This window comes from Tupaia chinensis, unplaced genomic scaffold, assembly GCF_000334495.1.
Source record: "Tupaia chinensis unplaced genomic scaffold, TupChi_1.0 Scaffold000424_1, whole genome shotgun sequence".
NCBI lineage: Eukaryota > Metazoa > Chordata > Mammalia > Scandentia > Tupaiidae > Tupaia > Tupaia belangeri.
Window position 1 is genome coordinate 3,471,211 of NW_006159929.1, and position 23,159 is coordinate 3,494,369.

General features: G+C 47.5%; 2 protein-coding genes across 2 annotated transcripts in view; one reads left to right on the plus strand and one right to left on the minus strand.

The window, feature by feature from the left end:
- Positions 1–953, plus strand: part of ANXA11 (annexin A11) — a 53,774-nt gene extending 52,821 nt beyond the window's left edge. The window contains exon 15 of the mRNA XM_006154901.3: positions 187–953. Within this exon, the coding sequence (XP_006154963.1) occupies positions 187–246 (60 nt within the window). The 3' untranslated portion in view covers positions 247–953. The remainder of the gene's footprint in view (positions 1–186) is intronic.
- A 10,041-nt stretch (positions 954–10,994) lies between these two features.
- Positions 10,995–22,952, minus strand: PLAC9 (placenta associated 9). The gene is made up of 4 exons (XM_006154902.3): positions 22,666–22,952; positions 13,363–13,460; positions 11,891–12,014; positions 10,995–11,130 (listed from the first exon to the last, which is right to left on the minus strand). The coding sequence occupies exons 1-4, from the start codon at positions 22,727–22,729 to the stop codon at positions 11,084–11,086; spliced, it is 333 nt and encodes a 110-aa protein (XP_006154964.1). The 5' UTR covers positions 22,730–22,952; the 3' UTR covers positions 10,995–11,083.
- Between the last annotated feature and the right edge of the window lie 207 nt (positions 22,953–23,159).

Consider the following 23,159-nt stretch of genomic DNA (forward strand, 5'->3'; position numbering starts at 1 on the left):
GTAGGCTGAACTGTTCTGTCCAAGGGCTGTGCTGCCTGCTTCAGGACCAGACCAGCAAGATGGGAAATGTCCCTAGGGTGGGCCTGCCCCTCTATAAGGGCACTTGGGTGGAAGAAAGTCAGGGGCCAGGAGACTGAAAGTGGCCATGCCTCCCTCAGCTAATGTCATCATTGCTTCTGTGACCAGGGAGACACTTCGGGGGATTACCGGAAGATTCTGCTGAAGATCTGTGGCGGCAACGACTGAGCAGGAACTGTGGCTCTTCTGCCCACATGCTGGCAGTGTGGTGCCAGGAAAAGGCCAAAAGAATGTCTGTCTGTTTCTAACAAACCTACAAAAGCCCTTGAGGTGACCACCCGTAGAGCCTTAGCCCTGTCTCCCCGGCCCTCCTGATGGATATGTTGTGCTGAAAGACCTGAGTTGGTCTTGAGCTCTCAGGATGCCTTTTCCTCCCCTTCCCTCAGAGCCTCTTGCTGCTAAAGTAGATATTTTATACTCTGACCCTTGCGGTCATTGCCCTGTGCTCGTGGCTAAAGCTCTTGGCTTTGTTTTAGTCGTGTGATTTTATATTTTTATGTGGAGGCAATTTTCTTCTTTAGTCATTGCCAGACAAACACACACAGCTCTGCCTGCTACGTGTACACTTCTGGGGAGAGTGACTGGGTAGGGAGTACCACATCCCTATCGAGGAGAAAGGGAGGATCTTTAAGGGTAATCTTTGCATCTGGTGAGAATGTGTCATGCGTTTTGTTATTGCCAAATCCACTCCTTTTTAGAAAGAGAGAAAAAAAAAACATCCAGAATGTCATCTGTTCCATCTTCCATGCAAAACCACGAGAACAAAGCCAGTTCCTTGCCAATGACAGGGTTTCTTGTAATTTGGAATGTGCCTTAAATCTGAATGTCTGTAGCCAAAAGCTGTTTGCAAATTAAAGTCAGCTAGCTCTGGAACATTCTGGAAATGTCTTCTTGGTGCCAGCTTGTTTTCTTCTGCTTCATGATTCTGCCCTGTGGCTCAAGGGTTCCAGCCCTATTAGCAGTGAAAATTCACATAAATAATTTTGTGCTCAGGAAACCCAGAGCGCAATCTGATGTACATGAACAGGGTTGTAAGAATAAGAGAAGGAGGCCCCTTGGATCCATGCTGGAGGCCTAGACACTGAGAAGATGCAGGGATCTTGGTTCGATGCAGGTGCAGTGAAGTTTCCTGAGGGTGAGGTGGGAAGAATGTAGTGCTTGACCCAGGACCCAAAGAAGGGCACAGGTAGGAGGTCATATGCATAATTCTTGGGGTGGGCCTCAGGGAGAAGGGCCTAGAGAGGAGGATGGGATGACCCAGAGAGGTACAAGACCATTGCCTCCCCTCAGGGAGTCCCCAGTGTGAAAGGGGCTCCTGGCTCTGGTCCTTGTAGACCCTCTGCACCTTATTGCTAGGAAAGAGAGAGGCCAGAATGGAGAGAATTTCTAGGGCTCATTGTGTAATGTCCAGAAGCTCAGAGCTTACCTTGCTGGTTAGAGGTCTCCGTTTACCCCTTTCTGAGTCTTTTTTTTTTTTTTTTTCTTTTTTTGCTATAGGGCACATGTGCTCATCAGAGAGACAGAGAGAGATAAAAAGCAAGAAATCATCTCCCAGGGGTATGGCCACGCCACAGTCCCCTCTCCTCCATTCTCCTCTTGGGATCTTGGGCATGCACGCACAGACACACAGCGTGAGTTTTAAGCCACCAGGTCCGGGACTCAGTGATCAGACTGTGGGAGTTCAGTGGTGTAACCATTACACCATCTGCTGGTCCCCCTTTCTGACTTTAAAGAGGAGACTCAGGTCTATTAAGCCTGCTGGGCCTGGCATGGGCCTCCAGGAGTGACTTGTTTGCAGAGTGTTCATCTGTTTGGGAATATTGCCTGACTCCTCACAGACCCCTAAACATAGCAAGAGCAGAGATAACCATACTGAAGGGGCATGAAGCCTGACTCCTCACAGACCCCTAAACATAGCAAGAGCGGAGATAACCATACTGAAGGGGCATGAAGCAGCCTTGAGCTGGGCACTACCTAGACCTGCCTTCCTAAGCCAAAGGCTGATGCAGCACTGGGATCGATGGCAGCCCCTGGCCACCATTTTAGCTGTGCCTTGATTTCCATGCCTGAAGCCTCTTTAGCTAGAGCCATCCTGCCAAAGCTGAGCTCCACCACTGGTAGTCTCCCAAGAACACTTTTCCTGGGGCAGGTCCCTTGCCCTTGGATGCCAGATGGGATGTACTAGATGATATGGAATTCTTGGCATTGTATACCTTTGCACAAATCCAGACTGATCCTGGTGGCTCCTGTGCTATGATAGGGTATACAGCCAACATGCGGGCCAGGCAATGGTTCAGTGTGTTAAGGTGGCTGGATCCTACATAGCCGACTGTGAGGTTTGAGTCCTAGACCTGGTAGGGCATGTGTGCATATGTACCCAAAATCCTAAAAGAAATGGAAGAGGGATTGTGGCATGACCATTCCCCACTGGGAAGGAGTATACTTTTTCACTTTCCCTCTCTATCTTTAGCATGTGCATACACCCTCTAGCAAATTTTTTCAAAAACAAAACAAGAAGAAGAAAAAAAAAAAAAGTACATGCTCTGATGTGACCGTGAGTGTTCTGTGACGTCACTTTGTTCTGTTCTATATAGGGAAGGTCTCAGCCTGGTGTCCACCAGGCACCCTCAGTAAACCTATAGATGCATTTACTTTGGTCCCTGAAGAGTCTTTTGATAAATTTGGACTTGTTTCCAACATTTAAACATTGAGAGATTCCATAAATCTGGAATTCTGGATTCTCTTCAGAAATCAGAAACTCTGGCAATACTGGGGCTGAATTCCTGCATGACTGGAACTGAGCCATAGCTGCTCCCTTTAGGCACATTGTATTTGCCACAGGCTCCACCAGTCCCAATCACATTATACCAAGCCCATGGAATCCATTTGGCCCCTGAGGAACTTGAGTTTGAGACTTCTGCCCTACACACTTGGGAACCACCTGGTTTCACCTGCCTTCCTGTCCTTCTGGCTGCTCTCTTGATCATGCCCAAGGGATCCAGCTCATGGCAAGTTTGGGCTGGAGAACTGTGAACTCAACTGAGATCTCCTTGAGGGACCTACTGTGGCCCAAGGTCAGTGAAAGGCTAGGATCAGCATTTGATTTTGCTCAAGACAAAAAAAGATGAAGACATGCAGCCTTACTGGTCATCTTTTCAAGAACAACATTGGGTCTTTTCTGGCCTGCTAGAGATGTTAGTTGAGGTCAGTCCATACTATACATCTAATCTCACCTCTTAAGCTTACAGCTAGAGGATGAAACAGATAAATTCAGCCCTGAGTGAATTTCAGCAGTGGTAGGGGATTGAAAGGGACAATGTCGTGTTAGGGGCAGGGATAGGACTAGGGAGGCAAGTGAGATTTATCTTAGGTGCAGAATTGAAGAATGGAATCTTAGAGCCCTTATCTTGTGACTAGATAGTCCTGCAGTGGTGATTCTTTTTTTTTTTATAGTTTATTTTTTATTATAATTTTTTTTTCCCTTCACAACACACAAATGAATTTTCCATCCAAAATACACTGTGCATTGGCTCAATCAAGCACGTCAACATATATGTTTTCAGCAAATGATTTCCCAATTCTTGTGTCCTGCATACCTTGCCTTTTGTTTTGCCATCCTAGATTCGCCATCCCCCTCCCTCTGTTATGACCCATCCTCCTCCCACATTGTCCCTGGCATCCACGGTTGCCCTCCGTGCCTCCCCCCTCCCCAAATGATCTGTCAGTGAACTTAATTAGTCTAAATATATCCAATAGTTATCGCAGCTGACACATACCTATACATGAACTCAAGTCTGACTTTAGGCCTAAACCCCAGTGAGTAGAAAGAGCATAGTATAAAGTAGAACCCAGGTGGGCCCATACAGCTCACTGCAGTCATCAAAACATTCATTCCCTGAGCATCATCACAACGTACTAAATGTAATTTCCCATCTAGAATAGACTGCATAGTGACTTAATCAAGCATGTTATCATCAATAATATTCCATTTCTACTTACTTGCTTATGTGTATATATATGGTTTTTTTTCTCTTCCTCTTTTTTTTTCCCCTATGTTTGTCCCTCTGCCCTTTCCCACTCTCCCATTACACTATCTCTGCTATATACAGTTGTCTTCCAATAGAGTTATTGAAAAAGTGATACATACAAGTAAAGGGAGAGAGGCCACGAGTTCCAATTATCAGCTCATAAAGTTTTTGACAATAGGGAGCATAGATTCTATTCAGGGTTGGATTAAGGGAGGGTCTCCTGCAGATCCACAAGTGTAAGTGAGTCTCCAGGGAATGCAGTTTCAGGAAAGCAGTTCTGGTACGCAGGGATGATTATCAGCTGATGCGGCACAGCAGTCATCTTGTAGTTACCAGGAATGGTGTTGTGGGGATCTGCAGTGTGAGTTGTCCTTGGGTATCTGGCTTCCTTAAGAATGGCAGAGTAGTTCTTGTTTTCCCCTGAGGTAATGCAGGGCTGGTAACTATCATCTTCTCAAGTTGCAAGTTCTTCAACCTTGTTTTCGGCCTCCGGGCCATCCCGGGCCAGAGAGGCAGGGAGTTGACAATAGGGAGCATAGATTCTATCCAGGGTTGGATTAAGGGAGGGTCTCCTGCAGATCCACAAGTGTAGGTGAGTCTCCAGGGAATGCAGTTTCAGGAAAGCAGTTCTGGTACGCAGGGATGATTTTCAGCTGATGCGGCACAGCAGTCATCTTGTAGTTACCAGGATTGGTGTTGTGGGGATCTGCAGTGTGAGTTATCCTTGGGTATCTGGCTTCCTTAAGAATGGCAGAGTAGTTCTTGTTTTCCCCTGAGGTAATGCAGGGCTGGTAACCATCATCTTCTCAAGTTGCAAGTTCTTCATCCTTGTTTTCGGCCTCCGGGCCATCCAGCGCTGGAGAGGCCAGGGAGGCCGGCCCCCGGAGCTCCCCCAGTGGTGATTCTTAAATTCTAGCATGCATCAGGGTGCCTTTGAAAGGGTAGGTTCCTAGGCCCCACAGTTGTGAGCAGGTGTGGGGGCCAGGAAACCGCATCTGTAACCTGCTATAATCTGCTGCTGCTCATCTAAATACTGCTGTGCTGAGGCAGAGAACTCCCGAGACCAGACGTGTTCATACAGAGGACCGTGGGCAGGTAGCAGGGTGTATTCAGATGATGAGAGATAAGATGAGGCATTCCCAACTTCAGGAAGAAAGATCTGAAAGATGAACTGTTGCAGGTGCCCATGGTCAAAGCAATGACTGAATGTCATTCTGCGTCCATCCTTTGTTGGCTGTTCAGGCAGTTTCAGTTTGAGTTGGCCCCCTTTTCTGCTATCACCTTTTTCCTTCCCTGGCTAATAAGGGTGCATTGACACCTGGAGACAGAAATCAAGCTAAATACATGCCTAGGCAGATGAAGTCTTAGATTTTCACCTACCATCACATCTAAAAGCTCCTGGGCCAGCCCCATGGCCTAGGAGTTAAGGGAGCCAGATCCCACATGGCCAACCACATCCGAACATCAGCCCTAGTGGATTGAAAATCATGCCAGGTATGTATATGTGCATTTGTGCCCAGAAATGCACATATGCACATGGGATGGATGGGATGGAGAAATGGAGGAAAAGGGATTGCAGCATGACCATGCCCCACTGGAGGGTACTTTCTTCCTCTCCTCTTCTCTGTGACTTTCGGGTGAGTATATGTACTCTCTGGCAACTAAAAAAAAAAAAAAAATAAATCTGAAAGTTCTCTCTGCCTGAGTTCCTCTAAGGGACAGGGTTATCATAATCCACCTGACCCCCTGCAGGGTCCTATCTCAGTAAAGGAGTCAGTCAACACCCTCAGCTCTACCAGTCACCCTTATCCCAATCCCCTGCTCTTTGGCAAGTTGCTCCTTGGCCTAACACTAGCATTCACCCTGAGCCAGTTTTCTTTTAAACAGAAAGAGCTCTGAACTGGAGGCCAAAAATCCCTATTCTGATCTAAATGCAGACATTGATTTGCTGTGTGACTCTAGATAAATCGCTTCCCCTCTTTGGGCCTTTGTCAAACAGGGGTAGACCAGATCAGAATTTCTTAAACTTTAATGTGATCAGCAAAAATGGTGTAGTATAGAACTTGAGAAATCTGTCCCTTCCCCAAAGCATCAAGTAAGCTGGTAAAAACAGTCAGAATCAACAGTATTGGAACTCAAAATTGATTGAAAGTATACAATAATCAGACAAATTCTTAAGAAAAAGAAAAGCTGAATTCAGTAAAAATTGTTGCATTCTTAGCTTACCCTATTGTTCCATTCCAGCTTAACCTATCTACCACTGCCTAGTTTGGCAGCAGGTAAATATAGAAGTCAGTATTAATGATTTTTTTGGTTTATAACTTTTTTTTTCTGTATGATTTAAAAGACAACCAGGCCACACAGTCATTGTAACTAAGTCAATGGGTACAAAATGTATAAAGATGTAGCTTGGGGGTGACTAGCAGATGGCATAATAGTTTTATCACTGGACTCCCACATAGTTGACTGCGGTTGGAGTCCAGGACCTAGTAACTTAAAACTCACCCCGGTGCATGTGCATACATGCCCAAAGTCCTGAGAGGAAAATGCAGGAGAAGGGACTGTGGTGTGGCCATTCCCCCTGGAGGTGATTTCTCATTTTCTGCCTCTCTATCTCTCTCTAGGGTGAGCATACACACCCTAGAGCAAAAATATCTCTCTAAAAAGAAAAAAAAAATGCAATTTAGAACAATAACAATGTAAGAGCAGATGATGGAACTGTATATAGGAATGGACCTCTTGTATACTATTGAAACTTGGTCTAATTCATACTAGATTATTAAACATTAAGATGTTAACTGTAATCCCAGTGAAATCACTAAGAAAATTACTTTAAAAAGTTAAAGAAATAAGGTAATCGAAATGAATACTTGAAGCCGTCTATAACATAAAAATGTGATAATGGAATAACTGAGGAGCAATTTTTTTTTCAAAAATCATATCACACTCCCATGAATGTGTACAATTTTTTAAACTTTATTTTAATTTGACCAGAGAGGGACAAAGTGAATGAGAGAGAGAGAGAAAGTGAGAAAACAAATTGCCAGGCCCGGGACTCGACCACAGTCAGCCATGTGTGAGTCCAGCACCCTTAACCACCACACCACCTGCAGGCCCCAAACTGAGGAGCAATTCTAAGAATAGTAATTACTTTAAATTACTTTAGTAATTACTTTAAATGTAAATGGAATAAATTCTTTAATTAAAAGGTAGAGATTGGCAGGACAAATTTAAAAAGCATGGTACAGGTGACAAAGGCTATTATATCCTGATAAAAGGGTCAATCCATGACCATATAACAATTATAAACATGTATGCATTTGTGGAAGCCCAAAAAGTTTGAACAAAAATTGACAGAATAGAAAGGAGAAATAGTTTAAAAATCCATGGTGCACAAGTGATAGGTGCTGTTACACGAGGCTAAAGCAGCATGGGAGGCCTGTGTTTGCTTCTCAGACCAACCTAAACTGCCTGGGTATGTTAGCATGTGCCTGTAATTTTAACTAACTTGGATGTTGAGCAAGAGGATCCCAATGGTGAAACTCTGTTCATAAAACCTACTTAAATCTTTCTTTTCCTCCTCTCTCCCCTATTAAAATAATAATAGTTACATACTTCAACACTCCACTTTCTCAATTAGATAGAACAATTAGACAAAGGATAACAAGGAAACAAAACTTGAATACTACACCAACTGAACCTAACACACAAGTATAGTACATTTCACCCAACAATGGCAGAAAACACATTCTGCTCAAGTGCACATTGAAAATTCTCCAGATAGACCACAATCTGAATAGAGCTATAACATGTAAGGAGATTAAATCAGTGATTAAACACTTGGCAAAGAAAAGCCTGAGGCCAGGTTCCTTTACTGGTGAATTCACTGGTTTAAAGAAAAAGTAATACCAATCCTTTTCAAACTCTCCTCCTATTCCGCTCCCCCACCCCGAAAAAATGAGAGGAGGAGACATTTTCTAGCTGATTCTTTGAGAACAGTATTATCCTGTTAAAGCCAGAGACATCACAAGAATAGAACACTGCAGACCAATGTCCCTTATTGGTACAAAAATTCTCAACGAAATGCTTGCAAATTGAATTCAGCAGCATATTAAAAGTGGGATTTATCCCAGGAATGCAGAAACTGTCAAATATATGAGAAAGTCAATATTATACTTGTTATCAATAAAAATGAAAGGGGAAAAACCATGTGACCATCTCAATTGGTGCAGAAAGAGCATTTTAAAAAACACAGCTGCCGGGGTCCAGCCTCGGCGTGGGTGGGTTATCTCGACGAAGGCGGCGAAGGTGAACAGAAGACAGGCCTCGATGCCTTTCATGCACGTCCTATGCTGGACACCCCTCAGAGATCGCTCTCTGAGGAGTGACGACTGCTAGGAATCATCGTGCGTTTTTATTGAAAACGTGTTACATGCAAGTAAAGGGAGAGGGGCTAGTGTTTCAATTAACAGCTCATAAAGTTTTTAACAATAGAGAACAAAGATTCTATTCAGGGTTTGATTAAGGGTGGGTCTAGTGCAGTTCCGCAATTGTAGGTGGGTCTCCATGGAATGCAGTTTCGGGAAAGCGGTTCCGGTAAGCAGATGCGGTGCAGGAGCCATCTTGTGATTACTGGGAATGGTGCTGAGAAAAGAAAATCTCAAGAATAGATATTAGTTCTTACGGATCTTAATAAAGAATGATACTTACACAGTTTTGTAGGGATCTAAAAATTAATTTGAGGAATCCTAATATATTTATCTATTTCACTTGGAGAGGGCAGAGAGGTGTCCTGGGCCAGTTTTGGCCTAATCCTATTCTACATAAAGAAAGGAAGAATTTAAGGGCCTTCCAAAGGTCAAGATTACTTCTGCCTAGAAAGAACTTCAGCCCACCCTCTATTGTGACCACGGAGGTAAAGCATTGTAATTAATAGTAAGTAATAGGCTGCCTCAATTCTCTGGAGCAAATAGCAAGCAGCCTTGCTGACATGCTAACTGACCCAAGCTTTGTTCCAAGGTCGGGGGGTGCACAACAGTAGCCTTGCCAACGTGTTGATCCTACCGGAAGCGGAGCTCAAAGGTCAGGGGGCTCAGACAGATCCTGGGGCCTCACCAGGTCGGACTCCTCCACACAGCTACACCCTTTTATAATAAAACACTCAACAAACCAAGAATAGAAGAGAGATTTCTCAACCTGATAGAGGGTGTCTGTGAAAGGCCCATGACTATCATTGTTGATGGGCATGTAAAATGGTACAGCTGCTATGTGCAACAGTTTGATGGTTTTCCAAAAGGTTGAACAGTTACCATTTGGCTTAGCAGTTTCATTCCTAGGTATAAACCCAAGAGAATTGAAAACACATGCGTGAACTTCAAAAACTATGTGAAAATGTGGGATTAAATTCTGAGTTAATTTTGGTATTAAAAAATTCTGAAATCCATGTGTAATTTTTTCATAATACACATTTTCCATGAAGTTTTAAAGATCCCTCATATATTCACATGAACATTTATACATGTATGTTCATAGCAGCCTTACATTAGCCAAAAAGATGTACAGACAAATGTCCATCCATGAGATGAATAAAATGTGGTATATCCATACAATGAAACATTCAGCTCTAAAAAGGAATGAAGTACTGGGAACCAGCAGTTAGCATAATGGCTATGTCACTGGACTCCCACGTAGTCGACCGCAGTTTGCGTCCGGGACCCGGTGGCTTAAAACTCACGCCGGGCACGTGTGCGTGCGTGTCCAAGATCCCGAGAGGAGAATGGAGGAGAAGGGATTGTGGCGTGACCATCCCCCCTGGGGGGTGATTTCTCACTTTCTGTGTCTGTGTCTCTGTCTGTCTGTCTGGTGAGTGCACGTGCCCTATAGCAAAAACCTCTCCAAAAAATAAAAAAGGAATGAAGTACTGATGCACGCTACAACATAGATGAACTTGAAAACATGCTCTGTGGGAGGAGCCAGACACAGAGGCCACATATTGTATGTATGGTATAATTCCATTTATATGAACGGCCCAGAATAGACAAGTCCACAGGGGCAGACAAATCAGTGGTTTCCAGGGGTCTGGTGGGAGGAGGAATAGGAAGTGACTGCTTAGTAGGTACAGGGTTTGTTTGGGGTGATAAAGATGTTCCCGAATCAGCCAGTGATGATGATTATGCAATGCTGTGAATGTGCTGGAAGCCACTGAATTTATATAGTTGAAGGATTCCGATGGTGAATTTTATGGTATGTGAGTTTTACCCCATTAAAATTTTAAAACAATAAACTTTAATGGACACAAAAATCCCTTGGGGAATCACTAAAATGAAGATTCTGGGGCTGGTCCTTGGCCTAAGGGTTAAGGGAGCTGGATTCCACATGACCAACAGCATGGTTTGAATCCCAGCCCTGGCCGCCTGAAAAACACTGGCACCTAAGTGTGCATATTTCACTTCCGTACACGACAGGGAAATGGAGAAGGGATTATGGCACGATCATGCTCCACTGTGTATTGGGGGCGGGGGCAGGTGTGCTTTCTCCCTCTCTTCTTTCTCTCTGGAGAGTGTGCATGCCCTCTGTAAATGAAGAAAGAAAAATGCAGATTCTGATTCGGCAGGTCTGGGTGGGACTCACGTTTTGATAGACTCCCAGGTGATGATGCCCTTGCTGCTCATTGGTGGCCGTGTTTGAGGAGCGAGGGGCCCTTCCTCTGTCCTATTACAACCCTGGGCCTCAGGTGCCTTACCCAGTCCCTGCCTTGTCTGTCCCTATAAGTGAAGGGCGACACACGATGAGGGGCTCCCATGTCTGAGCCCCGAGGGGGATGCGGCCTCAGCATGGGAGTAGGTAGAGAAGGGGCCGTGGTTACAGATCCCTCTCAGTAGACGCAGAGACCAGAGGAGTAGTGTTTATTTCACACAAAGCCAGGGGAGGAATGTAGAAAACAACTCTTCTCGGAGGGGTGTCATCCAACAGGTGCATCACCTCCAGCTGCTGGGCCCCTCTGCCTCTGATGCTCCCAAGTGCTCTGAAAGAAAGGGGCGGCCTCAGGATCAGCAGATGGCATAATGGTTACGTCGCTGGACTCCCACATAGTCGACCGCAGGTCAAGGGTCGGACCTAGAGGCTTAAAACTCATTGGGCACATGTGCATGCGTGCCCAAAACCCCAAGAGGAGAATGGAGAAGAGATTGCAGTGTGGCCTTTCCTCCTTGGGGATGATTTCTTACTTTCTGTCTGTCGCTCTCTGGTAAGCACAGGCACCCTGTAGCAAAAATCTCTCTCAAAAAAAGAAAAAAATAAAGGGGCGGCTTCAGAGTGAGCTCACAGCAGGGCGGTTCTGACAGGTTTCTCATCCTAGGGGTGCCCAGCAGCTTCCTTCCCTCCTTCCCATTCCCTTGGGAACTCCAATGCCAAGGAACATGTGGCTCAAGGAGGGTGTGCAGTGGGATCCAATTTTGAGGTGGGACAGGAGCGCATCTCAGAAGCGAAATGAAAGGAACTGAGGAAATTTGAGGCATGAAAAAGGCCAGTAAAGGAGGCAACTCCTCTTCCAGTTTGTGCTGAGAATGCATCTCAGGTGAACGGGGGCCAGTGTTCCCAAAAATCCTGAGCTGCCCGCGGGCTGCAGGAACCCCGGGTAGGGCTGCTTATGTCCCCGAGGGCCTCTCACTGCTTGCCCAGGCTGCATCCACTCAGTGGAACAAGCATCTCACATCCTGCTGGCCCAGCTCCAGATGAATGTCAGAGGCCCAGAGGCTGTCCCCTCCATCACCTGAGCTGCTTACCATCTCCAAGGAGGTCAGGGGCTGGGCTGAAGGACCCTGGGGGCAGGTTCCAGGCCAGCTCCTCCAGCAGGCCCAGGAGTCCTTTCACTTCTGCCTCCAGGTGCTCCACTGTCTTCTCCACTGTCTAGAGTAGGAAGGGAACAGGGCAAAGTCAAGGAGAAAGTGGTTCCGTTTCCCTTCAGCCCGGCGGGCTGCGGTGGGGAGAAAACAGGGTGCCGTGGTCCTGGCTCGAGTCCTACTTGTTCAGGCTCTGGCCCCGCCTGCCTCTGTTTCCCCCAGATGACAATATCCTGGAAGCTTGATCTAGAAGACCCTCCCAACCCTGGCATTCAATGGTCACAGGTTTGGCCCAGAGGGACTCTGAATACCTTTGTGCCTTTGAGACTTTGCAGCCCGGAACTCACATTCCTATTGTTGCCCTGCCCCCTAATGGTACCTCTGCCAAATGACAGGTTTGGTGTTTGGAAATTTCCTTATTCAGGATTCATTTTTTTCACACCACAGACCCCATTGGGAGTCTGTAAAGTCTACACACCTTTTATCAGGATAATACTTAAAATGAAAACAATAAAAAGTACTGCGTAGGATTAACAAGGACACCAACTACATTAAAGCATTATTCAAAAAATAAATTATTAAAAAAATAAATTCCTCCTGGGGCCAGCAGATGGCATAGCGGTTACATTGCTGGACTCTCACATAGCTGACCACGATTCAAGTCCTGGACCCGGTGGCTTCAAGCTCACACTGGGCACATGTGCATACATACCCAAGATCCTGGGAGGAGAAGGAAGGAGAAGGGACTGCAGTGTGGCCATTCCCCTGAGAGGTAATTTGATTTCTGTCTCTGGTGAGCACATGTGCTCTATAGTAAAAATCTCTCAAAAATTAAATCAATCCAATAATATATGTATTTATTAACTTACTAAGTAACATGATCTAACTTTGTCTTACAACTGCTGTCACTTTGACATGAAGAGTGTAAGTGATAATGTTGATTTATTTACCAATAGGACAACTGTAACAGGATAAAATGATCAGTGACCTCCATCGATGACAGTCACAGTACTGTTAATACTTTGGTTTGCTGTTTGTATTTATAACATAAAAATGCTAAATGTCAGTTTAAGGTTTGTGACATTGAAGATGTAAGTTTTTCTCCCACACATGAGCTTTTGGATCCTGGGTTATGAATTGCGGCTACACAATAAAGCACAATGACTGAATATGCACCTTCCCTTCCAGTAATTATGCAAACATCTTGGGTGGGTGTAAGCAAGGCCCCAGGGGAGGAAGCGTCCAAGTTGAGCAACCCAAATGGGGCAGGAGGGTGGTTAACGTGATGGCTGGAGGGCAGGATTGGCCTGGATTTCTCAACATTCCAGAGCATGGTTGTGTCTGCAGGGGGAGAGCCCCCTGACTGGCAGGTGGTCATGCAGCTACACAGGTGTCATCCCAGATCACCTTATTACCTCCTCCATGACGTCTAAACGGCCTTGGATAGCCAGGTGTCTGTCACACCCTGTGCTCCAAGCTGGGTCTCCCTGGGAGGGGCTGAAGGGTTCGGCAGCTGTGGGAAGACGAGTTTTGTTAATGTGGGCCCTCAGTTTCCCTGTAACAGCAGATATTCCTAGAAAACACAGAGCTCCAGTGCGGCGGGTCCAAAGCAGCCAGCAGGAGAAGGGCTCAGGCATTGGACAGTATGCAAGTCAGCCCTGCCCTCCTCACTCATTACGGCCGGCCGTGGTCACCTACAGACACAGACAGAGGCGATGCCCAAGCTGGGAAAGGTCAAGGAAAGAGGAAAAGTTTCAGCCAGGGAGAAGTGCACATGCAGAAGACAGAGGTGTGAAATAGCAGGCGGACAATCCCTCCGGGGAGTTGGGAGTGGCTGGCAAGTCTGGAGTGGGTGGGAGATGAGACTGAAGAGAGGAATCCTGGAAAAAGCTGAGGGACTAGAACTTTTCCCAGAGCCTTAAAAAATCAATTATGATGTTTGGGGGTTTAACAGAAGAGTCAGAGTCAATGTAATTTTTAAAACACACAGGGTCCTCAGAAAGGCCATGGAAAATGCATATTATGAAAAAAAAAAACCTATGCACGGATTTTCAAACTTTTCTGTACCAAAATAAAATTTTACTTAATTCCACTTTCCCATAAACTTTCTTTTTTTTGAGGTTTTTGCCATAGGGTGCATGCACTCACCAGAGAGACAGAAAGCAAGAAATCACCCCTCGGGGGGGATGGCCACGCTGCAATCCCTTCTCCTCCATTCTCTTTTCGGGATCTCGGGCATGTACATACACGTGCCCAGCATGAGTTTAAGCCACCGGGCCCAGGACTTGAATGGCGGTCAACTATATGGGAGTCCAGCAACGCAGCAATTACGCCATCTGCTGGTCCCTCCATGAACTTTTTGAAGTCTCATTCAGAGGATGGATTGGAGGGACACATCTTTAAAGGCAGGAGTTTACTATAGTAGTCAAAATAAGAAGTGATGGGGACCAGCAGTTAGTGTAATGGCTATGTCGCTGGACTCCCATGTAGTGGACCGTGGTTCGAATTCCAGACCCATTGGGCTTAAACTCACTCCGGGCGCGTGTGCGTGTGTGCCCAAGATCCCGAGAGGAGAATGGAGGAGAAAGGTTTGCGGCATGGCCATCCCCCCGGGGGATTGGTTTCTCGCTTTCTGTCTCTCTCTGTCTTTCCGGTGAGCGTGCACGCCCTATAGCAAAAACCTCTCAAAATAAAAAATAAATAAAAAATAAGAAGTGATGGAGGAGCAATGACGAATGCAGAAAGTCGGTGTAGGAATAAAGGAAATGAATGTTGATATTTTAGAGGGGAAGTTAGTAATAGCTGACGTTTTTTAAGTACTACCATGCATCAGGTAGTGTGCTAAGCAAATGCGTTAATACGAACACCCCAAAATCTAGTTTTTCCCAGCTTAAATGTGAGGACATTGACACACAGGGTTGATAAGATCTGAGATTCAACCTGTTCAATAATTAAATTGTTTCCTTGTTTTCTTTCTTTTTTTCAAATGCACACTCACGAGAGAGAGAGAACCCTGCCCCTTCACAGGGCATGGTCATGCCACAATCCCTTTCCTCTATTTCTACTTCCCACCAGAATTTTGGGCACAAACGCACATGTGCCTTGGCATGTTAAATCTGCTTCATCTTGATTCGTTATTTTTCTCCACAATGTTGGTTCTTCCTGGCACCACCAACCTTCACACCAGAAATTTCAGGGCCCTGGTTGTGATCTCAAGTTTCAGAGTTGGTGGCTCTGAGATACCTGCAGGGCATCAGCGTTGGCTAGCACCTTGGAAAACGCTAACTCAGGCTGGTGCTGTCCCAGAAGCCCAGCTGAGTACAAGAGCCTTACACATTCCACAGAGGATGGAAAGACCAGCTAAAAGTTCAAGGATCCAGAAAGACAAGAAGGAAAAGCAAAGCCATAGGACATGATAATGGCACTTTGGTTATTTTTCAAAAAGCGAGTCTTAGGCCGGCTCCTTGGCCCAGTGGTTAAGGTGGCTGGATCCCACATGGCTGGCTTGAAAAACACACAAGGGTGCATGTGTATGTGTCCCAAGCCCTGAAAGGAGAGAGAGATGAAGGAGAAGCAATTGCAGCAAGACCGTGTCCCATCAGGGAAGGAGTGTTGTCTCACCCTTTCTCTGTCTCTCTCTCTCTGGCGAGTGCAGGCACCCTCTAGCAAAAATTAATAAATATAAATAAATAAATAATAAAATTTTAAAGGAAGTCTTTTAGAGACCCAGATTGAAATATTTACAGAGAAAATGCTATGATGTTGTGGCTTAATCCAAGCCTGGGGGTAGGATGGCAAGAGGCATAGGTGGGTACAAGACTGACCAAGAGGTGCTCGTGGTCAAAGCTGGGTGATGAACACGTGCTGGTGCATCTGATTTTTCTTTCTACTTTTTTTTTTTTTTGATATTTTTGTTATTAGGACATGTGCCCTTACTAGACAGACACAGAGACAGAAAGCGAGAAATCACACCCCGGGGGGATGGCCACGCAGCAATCCCTTCTCTTCCATTCTCCTCTCGGGATTTTGGGCATGCACGCACACACACATATCTGGCGTCAGTTTTAAGCCTCTGGGTTCAGGACTCAATGCATGACCAGTCACATGAAAGTCCAGCACCTTAACCACTGTGCCATCAGCTGACCCCATTTTCTCTCTACTTTTATGCACATGGTTTGAAAATGTTCACAGTAATAGCCACTGTTCAATGGGCTGTCCGCAAAAAGCAGCAGCCACCCTGAGCAACCGGTATCAGTGTAAAATATCCAGAATGGGAGACGAGGCGGAGGGCTGTGCCCCATTCTTGGCCACACAAACTGAAGTCTTTGATAGGCAGGAGCGGATCTGGAGGTGGCCATGGGTGGGGATGCCAAACTTTGACTCACTTGTTTCAACTGAAACTGAGGTGCTCAGCCTGGGAGGAAAGACTTTGAGGGGGCGGGCGGGAGGAGCTGTTCTCACCAGGGAGGCTGTCTTCCCATGTGAGACCAGAATATCCAATCTCAAAATACACTCATCATATTTCGAGCTGGTTTTTCAGAGAAATGGCAGATAGGAATAACCCTGAAAAACTATCCTGTGGTAGAATAAATTTACATCTCTGTATGTTAGTCAAGTCAATAAGGATACAGGCAGAGGCTTTCTCAGAGATTATCGGATCTAGGAAAATCATTTCACAGAAGAGATTAGAGGCTCACGGAAGAGATTAGCGGTCACACCTTGCCCAGACAGAATGAACTATCACCCATTCCTCTGAAGGCTGTCATTGAGAGACTGCATAATAGGACAACAGCCTTAGTTCACAGTGCATTCCCTCCCCTCCACGCCCCATCTCATAGCTTGTCCATCAACTCCAGGAGTCCCTGAGCCCCCATTCCTTTCTGTACAGGAGAAAACTTCAGTCATTGGCTCTTCTTGGTCTCAGATGCTGTGGGCCCCCTGCGCATATTTATGTATAAAATCAATATGTTTTGGGACCAGCAGTTGGTGTAACGGCTATGTTGCTGGATTCCCATGCAGTCAACCGTGGTTTGAGTCCCGGACCCAGTTGTTTAAACTCACACCAGGCACGTGTGCATGCATGGCCAAGATCCTGAGAGGAGAATGGAGGAGAAGGGATTGCGGTGTGGCCATCCCCCCGGGGGGTGATTTCTCTCTGTCTCTCTGTCTCTCTCTTGTCTTTCTGGAGAACGCACATGCCCTATAGCAAAAATCTCTCCAAAAAAAAAAAAAAATCAATATGCTTCTTCACCTGCTAACTGGCTACTGTTATTGATTCTACAGACTCAACTCATCAACCATTCAGAGAGTAGAGGGGAAGTTGAAAACGGCCCTTCAGAGTGCACACACATTTGCAGGCTCCACGCAGCAGGCTTTGGCCAAGTCTTTCTCCTAAGCTTCTGCCTCGCCCAGACCCTGACCTCTGTTTCTCAGTAAATACTGTTTTGTTCTGTGTCTTGAAAGCCATTCTGTCAGTTAGGTGGAGGGGAAGCAATGTGATCCAGTGGGTGAGCGGATCTGCCCGTTTCAGAAGTCACGAACATCATGAATCTGCTCCACTCTGTCAGCTGAAAACACTCTGTTCTCTACGTGTCTGTGATGAGCTCTAACTTGGCTTCAAAACCCCTCCAGAGAAAAGGCTGGGCTGAGGTTGCTCTCACACAGCACAACACTAATCCCTCCCAGCTGGACAGAACTGAGCCCTGTGCTCCTCAGAGCAACTGTCCACGAGCTGGTCCAGGCCTCGGCCCAGCTCCTCTGAGAGGGAAAGCATGGAGTCAGGCCTGCCAACTACCCAGCCTTGCCCACTCCCTCCCCCACCATGGGTCCTCGCCATGGCATTGACCTGAACACATTATGGCATCCGAGACCCCCTTTCTCAGCCTGGCTCACTCACTAACTGGTGGGGGACTGTGAGAAATCCTCTCCCTGGGCCTCTACTGCCTCCTCTGTGAAATGGGGTGGAACAGGCCCTGCGGCACTGCCTCCCCTACGTAGCTCCTCTGTGATTCTTTGTCTTTCTTATCCTGCTGAGAGTCCTCAAAACAGCTACAAAGACAGAACTGGGGTGAAATTGCTTCCTGGATCAGGAACTCCCACAAAGCAAAAACCGGGCACCTTCCATTTCTGCGGAGGTTGTGCCTGACATGGGGTGGTCAGGAAGCTCAAACAAGAGGAATGGGAAAGGCCGGAGCACTAAATGGTGAAGGCTGTGGTTCCCAATGCTCGCTTCCTTTCTCCCCCCTCCACCACCCTCACTGCCCTGCCAGTTGGGAAAGGGACCTTCTTGGAGGCCGTGTTGTTTTCTCTGGCCTGGCTCCTGCTTAGAGCTTGATATGCACCCTGGACGGTGGCCATGGGGGCCATGGGTGGAGAAGCATCCCCCTGATGAGGGTAGGTTGCCGGGTGGAACCTACAGACCGAGAGGGAGATGACCTTTCAGATGGTCTTGGGAGGCTAAAAGTACAGCCCCCTCCTACTTAGAGAACTTAAAGGGAGAATTTTTTTTTTTTTTAATCTGGGAGCCAAACAGCAAGAAAGCGCCCACAACTCAAATGATTCTTGCACATGAGCGATGAGAAATTTCTCAGTGTTGACTCTCAAAGGTACTGCTGTACCTTCTGACTCATCCATTAAAATTATATTCTGCTGGACTGGCCCTGTGGCCCAGTGGTTAAGGGAGCTACATTCTACTTTGGCCAACCGTCGTTGGAATCCTGGCCCCAGTGGCCTGAAAAACATGCCAGGGGTGTGTGTGTGTGTGTGTGTGTGTGTGTGTGTGTCTGTGTACATGCCCCAAATCCCTACAGGATGAAGAAATGAAGGAGGAGGGATTGCAGAATGACCACACCCTGTTGGACTGCTTTTTCCCTCTCCCTCTTTCTGGCTCTTCAAACCTCTGTAGTGAGCGCATGTACCCTCTGGCAATTAGAAAAAGAAATAAATAAGTTACACTCTGCTTTGATCAGCAATGCTGGCCATTTGGCACTTAATTATATTTGATCACATTCAATATAGTGAAATGATAAATTTTACCACAAATATTTGTATAAAAGTTTGTGAATCAAAACTATCAGTGGTGGGACCAGCAGATGGTGTAATGGTTATGTTGCTAGACTCTCGCGTAGTCAACCATGGTTTAAGTCTCAGACCGGTCAGTTAAAACTCATGCCCGGTGCGTATGTGCGCATGCCTAAAATCCCAAGAGGAGACTAGAGCAGAAGGGACTGTGGTGTGGCCATCCCCTCTGTGGGTGATTTCTTACTTTCTGTCTCTCTCTGTTTCTGCAGTGAGTGCATGCGGCCTTTAGCAAAATCTCTCTTTAAAAAAACACACACACACTATCAATGGCATAATGGTTAAATCACTGGACTCCCACATAGCTGTCCTGGTGACTTAAACTCACACTGGGCATGTGTGGATGCGTGCCTAGGATCCCAAGAGGAGAAGAGAGAAGGGACTGCAGCATGGTCATCCTCCCGGGGGGAGGGTAATTTCTTGCTTTTTGTCCCTCTGTCTCTTTGTCTCTTTGATGAGCACAAATACCCTATAGGAGGCTGAGGAGGTCTAAAAAGCCATCCAGGAGAAACCTCTCTTCACATGCTCTGGAAACAACACACGGTTGCAAGTCAGAGACGTAATCCCATTCCCTCCTCGCTGTGTGCTCTTTGCCTCTCACCCACTTTTTCATCTGTATGGGATCTGCCCTGCCCTGCCAACTCTGTGGCACTGCAGTGGTGATCAGAGGAGATCCTGCCCTTGAAGATGTCTTGGAACTGCCAGGAGACATGCAAGTGTCATGCAGGGGCATTTGCCAGGTGAGGAGACTGAGGCTCAGGGAGCTGACGGCACTGAGCCAGCAAGTCAGTGAAGCTCAGACCAAGACCTCCCCTCCATAAGGAGCCTAGTGCTCTTTGCTAGGTCACTCTGACCAGGTCTCCTCAGATGCAGCGGCAATTGCTCTCGGACTAAACCCATCCAGGAGACAGTACAAGGGTTCAAGAATGCTTGGGAGAGCTTTCACCATCAAGAGGCTCAGCACTGACCCTAATGGGTTCTCTGTCACCTTTGCATCCTTGGTTTCTTTACTTTAGAATGGGCATAGCCAGCCTCTACACTCCAAGCTGCTACGGATTTGTGGCCACTTATCGTGTGCCAAGGTTTTTGTTGAGTGCTTGCATGCATCATCTCATTTAATTCTTTCTGTGAGGCCAGTACTCGTATGTCCCTCACCAGGGAGGGGAGAGAGGGGAGAGACTGTAGAAAAAATGAGGTTGGTCGCGAACTGATCCTTGTGGAAGCGGGTTCAAAAGTGCATTATCCCTTTCTATTACTATATACTCTTATTTTGCAGTCTATTTTCATAAGCAAAGGTTTTCATAAATAAGAGTCAAGAAAAGCAATAGCATATTGTCTAAAATCTAAAAGGTTAAGGACAAAAATGTATGAGATCAGTGTGAAATTACATCAGTTCATTGATGCCCCCCCCCCCAAATCTGTAGCAATGAGCATACATGATCAAAAGGAAAAAATAATGCTAACAAATGGGTTTAAAGTGTACACTACACCAGATGGGAACCGAGGGGCCATGGGGAGTCAGTCACTTGTGGTGGCTGCTCGCTCCTCCCGGGGGCCGGCGTGCTGCACAGCATTGCTTTGTGCTCTCAGCTCCAGAGCCGGCGGCTGAGCCAGGGTACAAGGGAGGCCATGGCCTGTGGGCCAGGCTCGGTGCTGGACAGAGTCCCAGCTACTCCCCCTGCAGCCTGCAAGAAAGCGAGTGGTTTTTTTTTTTGTTTTTTTTCATCTTTTTTTAAGAGAGAGTTTTGCTATAGGGCACATGTGCTTGCCAGAGAGTCAGAGAGACAGAAAACAAGAAATCACTCCCCATGGGAGATGGCCACTCTGCAATCCCTTCTCCCCCATTCTCCTCTCAGGATTTTGGGCACACATGCACACGTGCCTTAGAGTTTCAAGCCTCCAGGCCCAGGACTCGAACTGCGATTGGCCATGTGGGAGTCCAGCAACATAACCATGCTGTGGTAATAACAGCATGCCATCTGCTGGTCCCCCTTTTTTTCTTTAAGAGAGATTTTTGCTAATAGGGTGAGTGCACTCTCCAGAGATAGAGACACAGAGACAGAAAACAAGAAATCACCCCACAGGGGGATGGCCACGCCACACTCCCTTTTCTTTCATTCTCTTCTTAGGATCTTGGGTACACATGCACACACACTTGGCGTGAGTTTCAAGCTGCCGGATTCAGGATTTAAACCACCATTAACCATGTGGGAGTCTGCCACCACCTGCTGGCCCAAGAAAGTGCTTTTGATCGTTCTTACAGGTGGAGAAACTGAGGCTCAGAGCCATCAGTGGAGTTGTCTGAGAGAACAGAGGGTGTGTGGGTGTGCATGCCCTGCTAGGCACTTGCTCTCTCATCCATCTCTGAAGCCAGCCCTGCCAGTTTACAGAGGAAGAAGCAGCTGCACAGGGACAGAGTGGGTAGGGGCTCCCCGGATCAGGGCTGGCCTGGATCCTTACCCTGAGTGCTCACTCCGTAGTTCATTGGGCCCTGAAGGGGACTCAGGGCTTCTCTCTCAGCACAAGGCACTTCTGCCAGATGGGACAAGAAGCCTGGATGCACTGGCACCCCCTTGATAACTAAGCTCTTCCCTGTCCTGGACAGCTGGGAAGTATGGCTTGTGGACTGTGCAGTGCTGGGCCACGAGCAGCAATTCAGGTACAGGTCCGAGCCCAGTAAGGTACCTGCCATGAGGCACTCCAGCTCGCCTTCCCTGTGACGTGGCAGCAGTAAGACTACTTGGAGGTCCGTGCTAAAGGGGACAGTGCAAGACAAGGAACCCAGCCAGGGGAGCACCCAGTCAGGAGCACCCAGGCAGCCCCTCCCTCCCGCAGGTTCCCACACTCCTACCCAAAGCAGCTCAGGCCCTCAGGGAAGCTCTCCGGAGACCTGGAGGCTGGCCTCCCATCCAGACTGCAGAACCCCCTTGGGTTACTCAGCAAATAGGTGGAGCATGGCCTCCCCGAGATGCCTGCCTGAATTCCAAACAGCTGTGTGGGGCCTGGCCTGGGTCCTTTGCCCTTTAGAGCTTGACTTCCCACGCAATGCCCTGTGAAGCCACGCCTGGCAGCTCCGCTGGCCTCTGGCATGGAGCAAGCCTGAGGGCTGCCCCACCCTACAGACGGGACCCCCTCCCTCAGATCTGGGTGTCCTCCCTCGGCGTCAGCCTCTGGGTTCTCCACTCTCTGCCTTCTGTTCTCTCTCACGTCTCTCTTGCCCCTGCCGTCAGCTCTCTCCCTCTTCTTCCTCATGCTATTGAATTTGGTTCCTCTTTTTCTTTCCTTGTTCTCTCTTCTCTCTCAGACTCCTTTGCCTTCTGTCCTCTTTCATGTCTATTTATTTGCAAAGCCTCTAAATCTGCCTCTTTTCTCTTTTTATTCTTCCCTTTCCTTTATCTCTCTGTTCCTTGGTCTTTATTTTCTGTCTCTTCCTATTTTTTTCTGTTTGTTTCTTTTTTCTCTCACCATCTTTCTCTCCTCCATTTCTCCCTCCATCTCCCTGTTTCCATCTCTTCTTTTCTTCTTCTTCTTCCTCTCTCTCTCTCTCTCTCTCTATCTATCTCTCTATCTCTTCCACTCACTCCTGCCTCCCCATCGGCGGGTCTCCCCGAATGCCCCGCCCTCGCTCGAGCCCCACTCACCGGCCAAGGTGCCCACGGCGCGGAGCAGGGTGAGCCCCGCCAGCGCGCAGAGCAGGGGCCACATGGTGCCGGCCGGGCGGAACGGAGCGCGGAGTCTGCCTGAAGCCGCCCTTCCCGGGATCACGCCTGGCCGGCCGGGAGGAAATGCTCGCAACCCCTGCCAAAATTCCTGGGCGGCTCCAGGCTTTCTGGCTCGAGCGAACCCGCCCTTTCCAGAGGCCCCTCGGCACCCCTTGGGCAGCACAGAGCCCAGAGACCCAAGGGGCAGAGGGGCCGCGGTGCCGACCCGCGTGCCTCCCCAGGAAGGGGGCGCCCTCAGAATCCCCCGCTCATCTTTGGAGAGCCTGGGCGCAGAGTGGGAGGGGATGAGCGTGAAGGGACCGTCTAGAGATGGCCTCGCCTGGGGGTCTAGGGCTGTTAGGAGCTGTTCCACAGACTGGCAGACTGAAGTTGAGAGACAAGTAAGTGCCTTCTATGTCCGCTGCGGCCAGGCC

Bases quoted from the DNA above. Each gene is read 5' to 3' on its own strand.
- PLAC9 (XM_006154902.3), bottom strand. From the start codon at position 22,729: ATGTGGCCCCTGCTCTGCGCGCTGGCGGGGCTCACCCTGCTCCGCGCC. The intron at 12,015-13,362 runs GTAATAAGGTGA...TTCCTACTCTAG, and splicing joins GTTTAGACGTCATGGAGGAG to ACAGTGGAGAAGACAGTGGA. The intron at 11,131-11,890 runs GTAAGCAGCTCA...CCTTTCTTTCAG, and splicing joins CCCTGACCTCCTTGGAGATG to AGCACTTGGGAGCATCAGAG.